Source organism: Muscardinus avellanarius (assembly GCF_963383645.1).
Source record: "Muscardinus avellanarius genome assembly, chromosome: 14".
Classification (NCBI taxonomy): domain Eukaryota; kingdom Metazoa; phylum Chordata; class Mammalia; order Rodentia; family Gliridae; genus Muscardinus; species Muscardinus avellanarius.
Window position 1 is genome coordinate 57,474,446 of NC_137800.1, and position 17,017 is coordinate 57,491,462.

Here is a 17,017-nt window from a genome sequence, read left to right on the forward strand (position 1 = left end):
ATGTCCTGAGGGCACCTTAGCCAGCCATCTTACAACTCTGTTGGATGTAGACGAAAGTCCTCGTTGGGCTTGAGCCGCTATGGATTTTGCTACGTTGGAGCCAGTCCGGGCTCAGTGGCGGGTGTTACCTGTCCCTGCAAGTCTGAATGGCCTGTGGTGCTCCGTCACGCTTGGGACTCCTATCCTGATTCTGTACTGTGTGTGCATCCGAGGGGGAGAGCAGAACCCCCACAGTGCCTTTCTACCCTTCAAAGAGGCCCAGGGAAGCCAGCCCAGCATGGTGCTCCACACCGTATTTTCAATACTTGAGGGCTGAATCAGTAAGATCACAGGTTCCAAGCCAGCCTCAGCTATTTATTTATTTATTTGCAGGTCTGGGGATAGAACCCAGGGACATTCGACCTCCAAGTTGCATCTCCTGCCCTATTTTTTTTTTTTTTTTTGGTGGTACTGGGGTTCCTGGAAGCCCTTCTACCTTTGGGCTACACTCACAGACCTATTTTATATTTTTATTTGGAAACAGGGTCTCTTAAGCCAGCGTGGCTGGCTTCGAACCTGCGCGATCCTCCTGTTTCTGCCTCCCAAGTGCAGGGATTACAAGCGTGCGCCACCACGCCCGGCTCCTGCCCTATTTTTATTTTTTTATTTTGAAATAGGGCCTCACTAAATAGCTGAGGCTGTCCGCAAACCTTGATCTTCCAGTCTCAGCCTCTCAAATGCTGGGATTACAAGCTTGCGCCACCATGCCTGGCTCAGCCTCAGCTATTTAGTGAGGCCCTCAGCAACTTAGCAGACCTATTTTAAAATAAGAAGTAAAAAGGGCTAAGAATATAGCTCAGAGGTAGAATGCCCCAGGTACAAACAAACAAACAGTAGTTTCATGTATGAAATGAATTATTTATTGCCCACCCATTTCAAAAGGCTTTTGCACAAAGTATTAATAATAGCTACTATTTTGAGTGTTTACTTTGGGCCTCACTCGTAATTCATAATAAAAAATGTTGTGAGGTGGGTGGTACTATTATCTATATTTTATAGGTTCAGAACCTCTAAAGTGCAGGAGAGTTATTTATGACCACACAATAAGTGACCAGAACTAAAATTTGAACCCAGGCCCCCAGTCTAAGCAGTCTGGTCTCTAGCCTCTATGGATGTAAAGTACGTGTGTACTGTGTCGACATGGCAAAGCCTAGGGAAAGTTAGTTGAAAACATGTTGATGGATTGTTTTTTTGGAGGGGGGTACTAAGGATTGAATCCAGAGCATTCTACCTCTGAGCTACATCCCCAGCCTTATATTTTATATTTTATTTTTTATTTAAAAAAAATTTTTTTTTTGGTAGTACTGGGATGGAACCCAGAGGCTTTCTACCTCGGGGCTATACTCTCAGACCTATTTTATACTTTATTTGGAAACAGGGTCTCACAAAGTTGCTGAGAGTGTCAGTAAGTAGCTGAGGCTGGTTTCGAACCTGTGCGATCCTCCTGTCTCAGCCTCCCAAGCGCTGGAATTACAAGCGTGCGCCACCACCCCTGGCTCCCAGCCTTATTTTTTATTTTTAATTTTGAAATAAGGTCTCTCTGAGTTGCTGAGGCTGGGCTCATACCTGTGGTCCTCCTGTCTTAGCCTCTTAAGTATTGGGATTACAGGCATGCCCCACCATACCATGTCTGGCTATGTTAATGGATTTTGAGGACCCTTGGTAGAAGTTCCCAGGGTCCACTTGGGGTGGGACATTTAGCACCCTAGGAAAGGAAGCTAACAAGAGGGTGTCTCCGCTCAACAATTTGCAGAGGTGCTTGAGGCAGGGAGAGGTGTGGTTCCCATGGGCAAACTTCCCCCTTCTTATGAGCACCTCCCTCCCGCTGTGCAGGGTGATGTGAGCAGAGCCCAGGAATGCCTTATGTGGATCGGCAAAACCGAATCTGTGGGTTTCTGGACATCGAGGAAAATGGGAACAGCGGCAAGTTTCTACGGAGGTACTTCATTCTGGACACCCAGGCCAACTGCCTGCTCTGGTACATGGACAACCCCCAGGTGAGAGGCCAGGAGCAAAGGGGCAGGGGCGCTGGTGGGAGGAAGAGTGCGGGTGGAGCCTGTGGGTCAGCAAGAGGGGAAAAACCTCCCCTCCCCCACAGGCACAAACATACAACATACCACACAGACACACAGAAAACTACCTCCAGAGTGAAAATGCAGCTCAGTAGTAGAGCATGTGCTTAATGAGGCCCTGGGTCCCATCTGCAGCACAGAAAGAAAGACAAAAAGACATAGCCTGGGAGAAAGACACTCTCCTGTTCCTGGACCCGGTGCCTTCTCTCACATGTGAGAATTCAGCGCTTGGAAAAGCTGGGCAAAGGCTGGCCAGCTGGCTCCAGGCTCTCAGGCGTCCCCCTCTTTCCTCTCACCTGCCTCGTTAGGGCTGTGGCCCAGTGGCCACTCCTGCTCTTCCAGTCTGGTCCCTCCCCAGCAGAGAATGTGACCTGCTTCCTGGAGCTGGACAAATGTTGGATGTCTTTGGCCTCCTGAATCAGGAAGTTGTAGAGTGTTGGGATGGAGGTGACCCTGTAGAGGTAACCTAGTTTTGTTTTCTCATGCTACAGTTGAGAAGAGTGAGCCCCAGACCTTGTTTTTTTTTGGAACTAAAGATTGAACCCAGGGGCATTTATTCTACCTCTGAACTACACCCCCAGCCCTTTTATTTGTTATTTTAAAACAGGGTTATGCTGAGTTGCTGAGAATCTCGCTGAATTGCTGAGGCTGGCCTCGAACCCGAGATCCTTTTGTCTCAGTTCAGGATCACAAGTTCAAAGCCAGTGCGTGGTAACTTAGTGAGACCCTGTTTTAAAATAAAAAACAAAAAGGCCTGGGAGTGTAGCTCAGTGGTAGAACACCCTTGGCTCAATCTCTAGTACCACATATGCGATGTGGTATGGAAAAAGTCTTGTGACTCTCTGGTCATTTTCCAGGGACTGTTCCTTAGAGACCTTTGGCATTTGTCTCCTTGATTTAGTGGCTGAGCAAAAGGGTTACAGAGGTAGAAAATTGAAAGAGCTAACAATGAAAATATAAAGAGTTACTTCTACAGACGTAGAGAACATTCAGAAAGCCAGTGCTGCCACTGGCTTTTTGCAGGAAGACTTGCAACCGTGCCCCGGTCTCACCTCATGTTCCTGGTATCTGTCATTTACTTTCGTGTTTATTTATTTATTTTTTTGTGGTGCTGGGGATTGTGTCCAACAAATGCTCCACCACTTGACCTTCATTTGAAGTTCTGAGCATTCAGACTGGATCTTGCCCATGGACACCACACCCTCTGCCTGCATCTCCTCACCCTCAGGCCTGGTTTCCCTGCCTCTGCTCTGCACAGGCGCCCACTGCCAGGTCACGGGATCCACTGGGAGAGGAAGTAGCATTTAAGTTACTTCTTCCCCCACGTGGGAGGTGGAATTAAGTGTCTGTTCCCAGTAGACTTGGCTTCTGGTACAGCAGGAAGGAGTCAGGGACTCAGGGCGCTGGCTCTTTTTTTCCTTGCTGTTTTTCCCCTTGGTGTAGCTTTTCCCATACACTTGTTAGCTCTTTCAAAGTAATTTGAAAGCATTTTTGTCTCAATTTCTCTGTCCTGCATCATGCATCTCTACTAGGGCTGTCCAGCGGCTGCCAGCTCCCTTTCCTGAAACTTGGACCTTTTGTCATGTGCTGGCCCGAGAGAGTACTGCTGTCAGCGACAGATCACCCAAGGCCACACTTCCGCCGTCCTGATCTTGCATGCACCCTCCTTTTGACCTACCCTCTCATGGTCGTCACCACCATTGGCCTCTGCGGCAGCTCCCATGCTGACCACGCAGCCTGCTCCCCTTCCCTGGGCTCTCACTGTGCTGTTTGTGCTGGAACCTTCTTTGAGTTCGAATTACCAGGTCGAACTTACGGCTCATTGCTAGGGTTTCTTTTTCTCTCTTTCCTGATGATTGAGCCCAGGTGTGGTCTACCTCTGAGCTACATCCCAACTCACTAAATTGTTGAGGCTGGCCTCAAATCTGTGATCCTCTTGCCTCAGTTCCCAAGAACTGGAATCATAGGTGTGTGCCACCATACCCGGCTGCTGGGAATTCTTTATATTTTCCCAGGAAATAGAAGATTTCAGCTAGCTTGGTATATGCCTGAAAAGGAAGTCTTGTGACATAGCTGTAGCTCAGAACTTTTTCTGTATAGTACCGGAGATTGAATCCAGGGGCAGTCCACCTCTGAGCTCTATCCCCACCTTTGAACCTTCGATTCTCCTATCTCAGCCTCCTAAGTATTGGGATTACAGGTATGCACCACCACATCTGGCAGTTCGGAACATTCAGATTAGTTCTTCGTTGTATTTATGGCTAGGCAAGCACTCCAGATTTGTGAGTGCATGTTTTGACACATTGTAAAATGGTATTAGTGGATATTTATTCCTACATGCTATCTTGGTCAACATTCTCACTGATGGAATCCAAGACAACTGACCGTACAACTTTGAGGAGGGAAGATTTATTTGCTTACAGGTTTTTTGGAGATCCCAGAGTTTCAGTCCATGTCAGTACATCTTTGGAGCTCAGAGCATGGTGCCAGGAAGCAGAGAGGGATAGCAAGGGCTCTGCTCTCACGTCATGGAGGCTGGAATCAGAGAATACAAGCCAGCAAGGAGATTCAAAGACAAAAGCACGGCCCCTAAGGCTGCACCCCAGCTCCCCACCTGCCCCAGCCTCACCCCACCTGCCTAGGTGACCTCCTGGTAAAACCATCACAGTGGATTTATACATGGATGAGATTACAGCCCTCGGGACTAAGTTACATTAGCTCCCCACCCCCAGGGGACATTCTGCTTCTAACCATAACACATGCCAAGCACGATTCACTGGGTTTTATTTTCAAAGCAAGTCTCATTAGTGGGTGTTGCCGTCCTCATTCCAGAAGTAAGGTAGGTGAGGCAGAAATGGAGAGAAATTTGCTGGTGGTTACATATTAAGAAAGTGGCAGAGTGGTGGGTGTGGTGGCACACACCTGTAATCCCAGTACTTGGGAGGCTGAGAAAGGAGGATCACAGGTTCAAGACCAGCCTCAGTAACTTAGGAAGACTCTCAGCAACCTAGAAAGACCCTGTTTCAAAATAAAAAAGTAAAAAGAGCTGGGGGTATAGCTTAGAGGCAGAATGCCCCTGAATTCAATCCCCAGTGATGACTACCACATCAACAACAACAAAACCAAAAGAAAGAAGAAAGAAAAAGAAAAAGAAAGGGGCAGAGCCAGTATTCGAAGCCTGGAGACGTGGGTCCTGTTCCTCAGCCGTTATTGCTGACAAAGAAACAGTCATCTTGAAGTTGCTCTGGAGAAAGAAAAGTCTCCAGCTAGGAAAAGAAGCTGAGTCAGGTGTGGTACTTGAGAGGCTGAGACAGGAGGATGGCACATTCGAGGCCAGCCTTAGCAACTTAGGCCTTGCTTCAAAGAAAAAATGGGGCTGATGGTGTAGTTCAGAGGTAGAATACCTTTGGGTTCAGTCCTCAGTACCAAAAAAAGGAGCCTCTGATGTGGTATCATAGTTATTTTTTGTTTTGTTTATTTGTTTGTTTGTGCTGGAGTTTGAATCCAGAGGCATTTTATTTCTGAGCTACACCCCTAGCCCTGTTTTATTTTTATTTTGGAAATAGAGTCTTGCTGAGTTGCTGAGGCTGGAAACCGGCAATCCTTCTGTCTCAGTCTCCCAAGTACTTGGATTATAGGAATATGCCATGGTATTTTAGTTATTTAACAGGGATTAATGAGCAGGGGATTTTCTGAAGCCGGGTCTCCAATCTTGGCCTGGTAGTTGGAGTCACTGAGCCTGTCTCTACTGTTGTTATTACTAACTGCAGCGATTGCTGACAGAGAGGTTGTCATATACCAGCCACGATGTGAAGTGCTTTCCATACTTATCTCCTGAAATCCTCTCACTAATGCCAGGACCTTGGGACTATATCCCTCTTTTTCCGTCTGCCGGTAGCAAGTGCAGTGCTGGAGTTGCGTCTGACCCTGTTGTTACAAGTGACCACTCTCTTCCTCGTTCTCGTATTTGTTTTCAGCACTGTGCAAGGTCCCATAGATGACATGATAGGTGAATGAAATGAGGAAGCTCTGATAACCTCAGTACACCATTATCACAAGATAGGGTATCATCTGTTGCTGTGCCAGTGCCCGAATGTCCACAGTTCTTTCTCTTTTTAAGAGACAAGGTCTCTGCTTGGCTTGGTGGCGCACACTTGTAATTCCAATACTTGGGAGGCTGAGACAGGGGGATCATAGGTTTACAGCCAAAGTTAGCTGCTTAGTGAAACCCTGTTTATTCAAAATAAAGAATAAAAATTAGAGCTGGGGGTATAGCTTGAAGGTAGAATGCCCCCGGGTTAAATACCTGGTATCACACACACACACACACACACACACACACACACACACACACACACACACACACACACAGACAAGGTCTCATTCTGTTGCTCAGGCTGGTCTTGGGTTTCAGTGCTCCTCCTGCCTCTGGAGTACTGGGACTGCAGGTGGCATCAACATGCTAATATTTTGGTTCAGGAGATGGGATTGCAGTTTTCCTTTGCTGTTGCCCATGGCAAGAAGATGTAGGTCCTGGAGTTGGAGGTGGAGTCTTACTTGGAAGGGTCTCAGGTCTGAAAGATGAGAGACCCAGGCTGTAGTTCTTGTAGTTCTGACTCCCTCACTCAGCTGATCTGCGGCTCAGGCAAATCATTTCTCTTCTGGAGAATGCACACTCTAGGTGATCCTTAATAAGGCTTTTTTTTGTGTGGTACTGGGGATGGAACCCAGGGACATTCTACCTCCGAGCTACACCCTCAGCCCTATTTTTTATTCTTTATTTTTGAAGCAGAGTCTCACTAAGTTGTGGAGGGCCTCGCTAAGTAGCTGAGGCTGTCCACAAACTGTGATCCTTCTGTCTCAGCTTCCTGAATGCTGGGATTACAAGCATGCGCCACCATGCCTGGAATCCCAGCCCTATTTTTTATTCTTTATTTTGAAACAGGGTCTCACTGAGTTACAAAGAGCCTCACTTAGTAGCTAAGGCTATTCACGAACCCAGATTTTCCTTTCTCAGCATCCTATGCATGACTCTTGATAAGGCTCTTAGCCCTTCGCTTCCTGAGGCTTGAGAGTGGAGAGGTACTGGAGCTTAGTAACCTCCCCCTACACATAGTTACTAAGCTTGTCCACCGTCAGACAGCCCAGACGCCGAGGCCAAACAGTAGGCAAGACAATCTCTGTCTTCGTGGAGTTGCACTGCAGGTGGGGAGGAGAGATGTTGAAGGACGGGGGTCAGAAGAGTTGTGCAGCCCCCTTCATGGAGGAGGTGGTACTAGAGTTAGATCTCAATGATGGGTGAGATTAGAGTGATTATTCTTCAGGTTATTTGCATTTATAGAGCATTTGGGGGTTTTGAGGTATTTTCACATGCAGGGTCTCATTTGATTTCTGTGTCCTCTGTCCTTACAGAGGAAAAGGGGGGAACAACAGCCATTAAGGGCACAAAGGAGGACATGTGGGCTCCCCAGGATAGAGGGTGCTTAAGGTTAAGATCCCCAAAAGAAGACCCAGCGATGAGGAGACAGGCACCCAGACAAGGGTCTGTGGGCACTTTTTTTTTTTTTTCCTGTACTGGGGATCGAACGCAGGGGCATCCGACCTCTGAGCTACACCCCCAGCCCAATTTTTTTATTCTTTATTTTGAAACATGGTCTCACTAAGTTTCAGAACGCCTCACTAAGTAGCTGAGTTTGGCCACAAACCTGTGATCCTCCTGTCTCAGCCTCCAGAGTACTGGGATTGCAAGCGTGTGCCACCACAATCGGCTAATTGTACACAATTTCTAAGTGTACAATACCATGTTGTTGACTATAGGTATGATATTATACAGCAGATCTCTCTCTAGAACTGACTTGTCTGGCATGCAAACAAATATTTAAAACAACAACAACAACAACATTCTTTGTTGTGTGGCCAGGGCATGAACCTGGGGGTAAGGGCAGTTCTATCCCCAAGCTACATCCTCAGCTCCATTTTACTTTTTATTTTGAAGTAGGGTCTGGCAAAGTTAACACGCTCTGACCTTGAACCTGTGATCCTCCTCTCTGAGCTTCCCAAGTACTAGGATCACAGGCATGCATCACCACTCCCAGCTATAATTCTTGACTAGAAACAAACATTGTCTGGGTTTTCTTTAAAACAATACTTTGATATTATGGCACTAGGAATTGTTTTATTCTTCTTTTTTTTTTTTCTGGTGGTACTGGGGTTCCTGGAAACCCTTCTACCTCCGAGCTACACTCCGAGACACCTATTTTTTATATTTTTATTTGGAATCAGGGTCTCTTAAGTCAGCAAGGCTGGCTTCGAACCTGCGCGATCCTCCTGTCTCTGCCTCCCAAGTGTGGAGATTATAAGCGTGCGTCGCAACGCCCAGCACGTTTTATTATTCTTATTGATGGTACTGTGGATAGAATCCAGGGCCTTGTACATGCTAGGGAAGGACACCATGTTAAAGGAGGTGAAATTCCTTTACGAAGAGTGCTCTGCTTTATTCCAGTGACCTAGAGAGTCACGAACTCTGTTTTCATCACAAGGCACTGTTGATGTTTAGCCTGTGTGGTGCCCATGTGGATATGTGGTTAACAGACGAAATTATACGGCCCCGAACAGTTGGCTGAAAGTGTGTGGACTTGTTTCTGGGTCTTCTATTCTGATCCATTGGTCTATGTATCTGTTTTTGGGCCAGTACCATGCTGTTTTTATTACAATGGCTTTGTAGTATAGTTTAAAGTCAGGTATTGTGATTCCTACTGCATGGTTTTTATTGCTGAGAACTACCTTGGCTATTCTGGGCTTTTTGTTATTCCAGATAAATTTAAGGACTGATTTTTCTATGTCTCTGAGGAATGATCTTGGTAGTTTAATGGGCATTGCGTTGAATCCGTAGATCAATTTTGGGAGAATGGCCATTTTAATGATATTTATTCTGCCATTCCATGAATATGGAAGATCCTTCCATCTTCTAAGATCTCCTTTGATTTCTCTTTTCAGTGTTTTATAATTTTCTTTGTAGAGATCTTTTACCTCCTTAGTCAAGTTTATTCCTAGGTATTTTATTTTCTTGTGGGAGATCCTGAGTGGAAGTGTTTTCTGAATTTCTTTTTCAGTGGATTTATGGTTGGTGTACAGGAAAGCTTCTGATTTTTTTAAAATTGATTTTGTATCCAGATACTTTGCTGAATTTGTTGATCAGTTCTATAAGCCTTTTGGCTGAGTTTGTTGGGTTTTCTAAATATAGTATCATGTCATCTGCAAATAGTGAAAGTTTGAGTTATTCTTTTCCTATTTGTATTCCTTTGGTTTCCATTTCTTGCCTTATTGCTCTGGCTAGAGTCTCTAGTACTATATTGAAGAGAAGTGGTGATAATAGACATCCTTGTCTCATTCCTGTTTTTAGGGGGAATTCTTGAAGTTTTTCCTCATTTAATATGATGTTGGCTGTGGACTTATTGTAGATTGCCTTTATGATGTTGAGATATGTTTCTTCTATTCCAATTCTCTGCACTTTTTTTTAAAATCATAAATGGATGTTGGATTTTATCCAATGCGTTTTCAGTGTCTATTGAAATAATCATGTGATTTTTGTCTTTGACTGTGTTTATATGATGAATTACATGGATTGGTTTTCGTATGTTGAACCAGCCTTGCATCCCTGGGATGAACCCTACCTGGTCGTGGTGTATGATTTCTTTATGTGGTTTTGAATGCGTGTTGCTAGTATTTTGTTTAATAGTTTTGCATCCAAGTTCATCAGAGATATAAGCCTGTAGTTTTCCTTCCTTGAACTGTCTTTATTCGGTTTGGGTATTAGTGTGATGTTGGCTTCATAGAATATTTGGGAGAGTCCTGGTTTTTTCTGTTTCACGAAATAGTTTGAGGAGTATTGGGGTTAGCTCTTCTATAAAGGTTTTATAGAATTCACTTGGGAAACTATCTGGTCCTGGGCTTTTCTTTGATGGTAAGCTCTTTATTGTAGTTTCAATCTCTTTGTTATTGGTTGCTTTAAGTGTTCTATATCTTCTTGACTTAGTTTAGGAAAGTTGTATTTATCTAGGAAGTTGTCAATTTCCTCCAGATTTTCCATTTTGTTGGAGTATAGTTTTTCAAAGTAGTTTCTGATAATCCTCTGGATTTCTACACTGTCAGTAGTATGTCTCCTTTTTCATCTCTTATTTTCATAATTTGGGTTGATTCTTTTTTTTTAGTTAGGTTGGCTAGTGGTTTATCTATCTTGTTAATTTTTTCAAGAAACCAGCTTTTGGTTTTGTTGATGTTCTGTATTGTTTTTTTATTCTCTATTTCATTAAATTCTGCTCTTATTTTAATAATTCCCTGTCTTCTACTGGCTTTGGGGTTCAATTGTTCCTGCTTTTCAAGGGCTTTGAGGTGTGTCATTAGGTTATTTATGTGAAGATTTTTAGTTTTTCTTATGTGAGCACTCAGTGATATAGATTTTCCTCTTAATACTGCCTTCAAAGTGTCTCAGAGGTTTTGAAAAATTGTATCTTTATTTTCATTTGTTCTAGAAATTTCTTGATTTCACCTCTTACATCTTCTATGACCCATTCTTCATTCAGAAGTGTGGTGTTCAGTTTCTGCATGTTTATGTTGTTTCTCTGGGTCTTCTTATAGTTGATTTCTAGTTCCATTCCATTATGGTCTGAAATGACACAAGTATGTAACATTTTTAAAATTTGCTAGCACTCATTTTGTGTCCCAGGATGTGATTTATTTTGGAGAAGGTTCCGTGAGCAGCTGAGAAAAATTTAAATTCCGCTGTAGTCGGGTGAAATATTCTATATGTGTCCAACAGGTCCATTTGGTTAATGGTGTTCTTTAGTTCTGAGGCATATTTACTGACCCTTTGTCTGGAACATCTGTCTAGTGTTTTGAGAGGTGTGTTGAAGTCTTCCAGTATTATTTTGTTGGGATTTATGTGTGACTTCATGTCACAAAGAGTGTGATTTATGAAAGTAGGTGCACCTATGTTTGGGGCATATATGTTGATTATTGTTATTTCCTCTTGATGGATTATTCCTTTTACCGGTAAAATACGACCTTCTTTGTCTCTTCTAATAAGTTTGGGTTTGAAGTCTAACTTGTCTGATATCATAGTTGCTACTCCTGCTTGTCTTCGAGTTCCATTAGCATGGATTACCTTGCTCCAGCCCTTTGCCTTGAGTTTGTTCCTATCTTTACTTGTAAGGTGTGTTTCTTGTAAGCAGCAGATTGATGGATTCTGGTTTTTTAATCTGTTTTGCCACTTTATGTCTTTTTATTGGTAAGTTGAGGCTGTTTACATTCAGTGTGATTATAGAGAGATAATTTTTAATTCCTAACATGTTAAGATTTTATTTCTGTTTGAGATACTGTTTATTCTTCTTCGCTTAGTTGTCTGCTGGATGGGAAATCTTGTTTCTTTCATTCCGGTGTGTATTACCTATTTCTTCTTTGCAGTTAATCTCCTTGAGTATTTTCTCTAGCGCTGGTTTTGAAGACATAAATTCCTTCAGTTTCTGTTTGTCATGGAAGCTTCTTATTTCCCCATCTAATTTGATAGATAATTTTGCTGGGTAGTTAATTTTTGGTTGGAAGTTGTTTTCTTTCACAGTTTGGAATATGTTATTCTACGCCCTACTGGCTTTCATGACTTGGTTTGGGAAGTCTGGAGTGATTCTAATTGTTTTGCCTCTGAATGTCACTTGGCCTTTTTTTTTTTTGTCTTTAAGATTCTCTCCTTGGCTTCTACATTAGTCATTTTGACAATTATGTGGTGTAGGGAACCTCTTCTCTGATCCTGTCTAAAGGGAGTTTTATAATTTTCCTGGACCTGTGTATCGACCTCTTGCCCTATGTTTGGAAATTTTTCTGCTATTACTTCCTTGAAGAGATTATTGATCTCTTTACTTTCATCCTCCTTTCCCTCCTCTATTTCAATTATTCTTAGGTTAGCTCTCTTAAGATGGGCCCATATTTCTTCAATGTTAAATTCCTGCTGTCGGATTTTTTTTTCTAAATTAAAAACTATGAGTTCGTGTTTGGAGTGATCATCTTCTAGGAGCGAGATTCTATTCTCCATGTGGTCTAATTGATTGTTTATACTTTGAATTGAGGCCTTTACTTCAATGATTGCATCCTTTATTTCTTTTAGACTCTCTCTAAATTCTTTGCGAAGGTCCTGTATTACTTCTACAGTTATATTCCTGATTTGGTTTTCTGGAGATCTCTGAATTTCTGTGTTATCAGGTTCTGATGTTGTGGGTTTGTGGATGTTCATTGCTCCATTGTTATTCCTCTTTCCCATGATTTCAGAAGTTTGTGACTTCTCTGGGTTCTTCCCTGGGTTACTACGACTTAACTTAGGGTGCTCTGGATCTCAGTCTGTGGTTATCTCAGTCACCACTACTCCTTTACTGGGTTGTATTGCAAAGTCTCAGACCCAGGGAGTTAATCGAGGCTGCTTGAGACCATGGGGGGTGCCAGGCTGGGCGTTTCCCCACAGGGAGCTGCGACTAGGGTGTGGTATCTCTGCCACCGCTACTCCTTCACTGGGTTGGACTGCAAAATCTCAGACCCAGGGAGATTATCAAATCTGCGTAAGTTCCTGGGGGTGTAGTACTGGGATTTCTCCCTTAGGGGCTGCATTTTCACTCACGGTTGTTGAGTGTGCTGATCTGGAGCTGTTGTGGACCTGGTGGACTCACCGCTGCTTGTAGTATGGCACCAGTGCTATGCCCTCGGCCATGAGGCTGGCATATTTCTTTTCTGGTTTTGAGCTTCGTTTTGAGTCCCTGGAGGGTGTGCTGAGCTTGGCCACTGGGAGTTTTAGATGTTCTTTGTGCTTAAAAAACTGCTAAATTACACCCAGATGATTTGCAGCTGCTCACTTCAGCTCCTTGTTTACCTTTCTTCTCTGGATCCTGGTGGGTTGTTGAGCGAGCTGATCTGGAGCTGTCATGTTCACGGTGAACTCGCTGCCGCTGTTGGCTATATGGCATTGTTGTTGCACCTTCGGCCGTGAGGCTGGCATATTTCTTTTCTGGTTTTGGACTCTGTTCTGAGTCCCTTTCTTCTCTGGAGCCTGGTGCTGTGAGGGAAGATGGGGCCATTGCAGTGAGGGCTGGTTTCTTTTCTGGTGTCTGGTTGTCTTTCTAGTCTTCTTTTTCTCTGTCCCGTGTATTTGCAGTTTTTTTTTTTTTTTTTTTTTTTTTTGCGGGTCTGGGGATGGAACCCAGGGGCATTTGACCTCCAAGATACACCCCCTACCCTAGTTTTTATTCTTTTTATTTTGAAACCGGGTCTCACTGAGTTGCAGAGGGCCTCACTGAGTAGCTGAGACTGTCCGCGAACCGCGATCCTCCAGGTCTCAGCCTCCCGAATGCTGGGATTACAAGCGTGCGCCACCACGCCCGGCTATTTGCAGTTTTTATTTCTCTGCTGATGGTGTTTTCTGGCTATGAAAAGCGCTGATTTTGTGGCAATAGAGATCAAGTGTTAGCGGGACTCGTAAATGCTGCTTTTCTCTGTCGCCATCTTCCTGGAAGTCCATTATGTTTCTTCAGATTTTTATTTCTGTGGTACTGGGGTTCCTGGAAACCCTTCTACCTCTGGGGTACACTCCCAGACCTATTTTTTATATATATATGTTTTATTTGGAAACAGGGTATTTTAAGCTAGCGAGGCTGGCTTTGAACCTGCGCGATCCTCCTGCCTCCGCCTCTCAAGTGCGGGGATTACAAGCGTGCGCCACCACGCCCGGCTTAAAAAGAAATATTTAGATGCCTTTAGTTCCTAAAGGACCCTATGTGAATTATCGCTCATTGTTATATTCAAAAATTGAAGCCGGGCATGGTGGCTCATGCTTGTAATCCCAGTATTCGGGAGGCTGAGATTACAGTCAGCTACTTTGGGAGTCCCTTCGCAACCCATTTCAAACATTTTTTAAAAAGACTATAAATTAGGGCTGGGGGGTGTTGCTCAGAGGTAGAATGCCCCTGGGTTCCATCCCCAGTACCACCAAAAAAGAAAATAATAATTGAATCTCTTCTGGTAAATCCAGGACCACATTGAAAGCTTTTGCTCTTTTTAAATTTTTTTGTAAAATAAACTGAAGTCAGCTGGATGTGGTGGTGCACCACTCATAATCCCCGCGCTTGGGAGGCGGAGACTGAAGGGCGCAGGTTCAAAGCCAGCCTCGCAGGCTTAAGAGACCCTGTTTCCAGATTTAAAAAGTATAAAATAGGTCTGGGAATGTAACCCAAAGGTAGAAGGGTTTCCAGGCACCCCAGTACCACCACCAAAATAATAATAATAATAATAATAATAATAATAATAATAATAATAAACTGAAGTCACTTCTTTCCAGTGATGGGGTCAAAGAACTTTAACAGTTTTGATCATTTTAGTGAAAAGAATGCACAAGTGTAGGAGGAGATTCTATTAATATATTATTTATAATGGACAATACTGTTGTCTTAAAGGCTGGGCAAAAATCAGTGTTTTAGAAACAATTATGGACCTGGGCGCGGTGGCGCACCCTTGTTATCCTAGCCTTTGGGAGGCTGAGACAGGAGGATCACTGTTAGCGGCCAGCCTCAACTACTTAGAGAGGCCATTTGCAACTCACTGAGACCCTGTTTCAAAATGAAGAATAAAAAATAGGGCTGGGAGTGTAGCTTGGAGGTAGAATGGCTCTTGGGTTCCATCCCTAGTTCCTCAAAAAACAACAACAACAACAACAAATTATGGCTGGGGGTGGTGGCACACACTTGTAATCCCAGTACCTGGGAGGCTGAGACAGGAGGATCGCAGGTTCACAGCCAGCCTCAACTACTTAGTGAGACTCTCCACAAGTTAGTGAGACCTTGTTTCAAAATAAAGAATAAATAGGCTTGGGGGTTTAGCGCAGAGATAAAATGCTCCCGGGTGTAATCTCCAGAACCCAAAACAAACATAAAAAACCTCTTTAAGTAAAGTTTCATTGAAATTCATCAATATTTTAAAGATTTTTGTACAAAATGCTTCAAGCTGACCAGATGGTAAACACTAGTAGATAACTTTCCTTTAAAACTGAACAACACACAGCTGGGTGTGATGGCTCACGCTTGTAATCCCAGCATTTGAGAGGCCGAGACAGGAGGATCGCGGTTAATGGACAGCCTCAGCTACTCAGTGAGGCACTCTGTAACTTAAACCCTGTTTCAAAATAAAGAATAAAAAAAGGGCAGATGGGGTAGCTTGGAGGTCAAATGCCCCTGGGTTCCATCCCCAGACCCGCAAAAACAAACAAACAAAAAACAAACAAAAAAACCCCTGAACAACACAAGCTGGACATGGTGGTATACATTGGTGGTGGTGTACATTGGTGGTAGTGTACTGAGACAGGAGGATTGCAAGTTTGAGGCCAGCCTCTGCCATTTTGTGAGAACTTTAGCAACTTAGTGAGTTCCTATTTCTTTTTTTTTTTTTTTTTTTTTTTTTTTGCGGGTCTGAGGATCTGGGAAGGACCCAGGGGCATCTTCCTCCGTGCCACACCCCCTGCCCAATTTTTTATTCTTTATTTTGAAACAGGGTCTCACTGAGTTGCAGAGGGCCTCACTAAGTAGCTGAGGCTGTCCGCAAACCACGATCCTCTGGTCTCAGCCTCCCAAATGCTGGGATTACAAGCGTGCACCACCACGCCCGGCTCGTGAGTTCCTATTTCAAAATAAAAATAAGAAAAGGGCTAGTGGTGTAGCCTGGCAATAGAATACTCCTGCATTGAATCTTTGGTATATAAAAAAGTGCAATACATACACATGGTAGAGAATGTAGTGTAGGAAAGCAGAGCGACAAGTCTCTCCCTGCCTCCCCCTCTCCCTCCCTTATCCTGTGGCCGCGTGGCCCGTTGGCAGGGCCGCCAGGATTGCCAGTTTCTTTCCTTCTGTACTGAGATATTCTTTGCATGTATAAGAATCATGGTAACTTTCAGATCTTTAACACTTTTGGGGACAAAGTTTGCTGGTTTGAATAATCTTTTTTTTTTTTTTTTGGCAGGTCTGGGGGTGGAACACAGGGCATTCTACCTCCAAGCTACACCCCCAGCCCTATTGTTTTATTCTTTATTTTGGAACAGGGTCTCACTGAGTTGCAAAGGGCCTCACTAAGTAGCTGAGGCTGGCCACGAACTGCGATCCTCCTGTCTCAGCCTCCCGAATGCTGGGATTACAAGTGCGTGCCACCACGCCCGGCTGGTTTGAATTTTTTTAAACTTGATATGTTTTTGTTCCGTTTTTAAAAATTCATGTGTTTTATGTAATTGGTCTGTTAATTATCCATGTTGACCGCATGATTGGTGGGTTAAGTAGAGTTGCTGAAGTGCAGCCAGGCACGGAGGTGCGCGCCTCTCATCCCGTCTACCCAGAAGGCTGAGGCAGGAGGATAAAAAGTTCCAGGCCAGTTGGGGCAACGTGTCAATACCTTGTGTCAAAAGAAAAAAGAAAAAGAGCTGTGGCAGTGGCAGAGGCAGTGGTGGAGCGCTGTGCAGAGCGTGCCGAGGTCTAAGCCCTGCTCCTACGAAAAAGAAAAGAAAAATGGCTGATGAGCTTTTGCCTGCCTGCCTGCCTGCCTTTCTTTCCTGGAAATTGAACCCCTGGGTCATCTACCTGTGGGCCATACCTCAGCCCTATTTTAGTTACTGTTTTAATTTTGAAATAGGGTTTCCGTGAGTTTCTGAGGGTCTTATTACCTTACCAAGTTGCTGAGGCTGGTTTCTAACCTTTGAGCCTCCTGTCTCAGCCTCCCAGGTCCTGGGATCACAGGCATGCGTCCCTGCACTAGATTTATGCATACAGCTTGATGTCCTGTATTTATAACATTGCATTGATAAAGTAAACACTTTTTTTGGTACTTGGGATTGGAGC

The 17,017-nt window shown here is 44.0% G+C and overlaps 1 protein-coding gene across 2 annotated transcripts in view; it reads left to right on the plus strand.

Moving 5' to 3' along the window:
* Positions 1 to 1,895: 1,895 nt before the first annotated feature.
* The window catches only part of PLEKHA2 (pleckstrin homology domain containing A2), a gene marked incomplete at both ends in the record, with an annotated part of 73,399 nt that continues 58,277 nt past the window's right edge, over positions 1,896 to 17,017 (plus strand). For both annotated transcript variants that reach the window (XM_080709822.1, XM_080709823.1), the window contains one exon: positions 1,896 to 2,036. In XM_080709822.1, coding sequence (XP_080565948.1) covers positions 1,896 to 2,036 — 141 coding nt within the window. The remainder of the gene's footprint in view (positions 2,037 to 17,017) is intronic.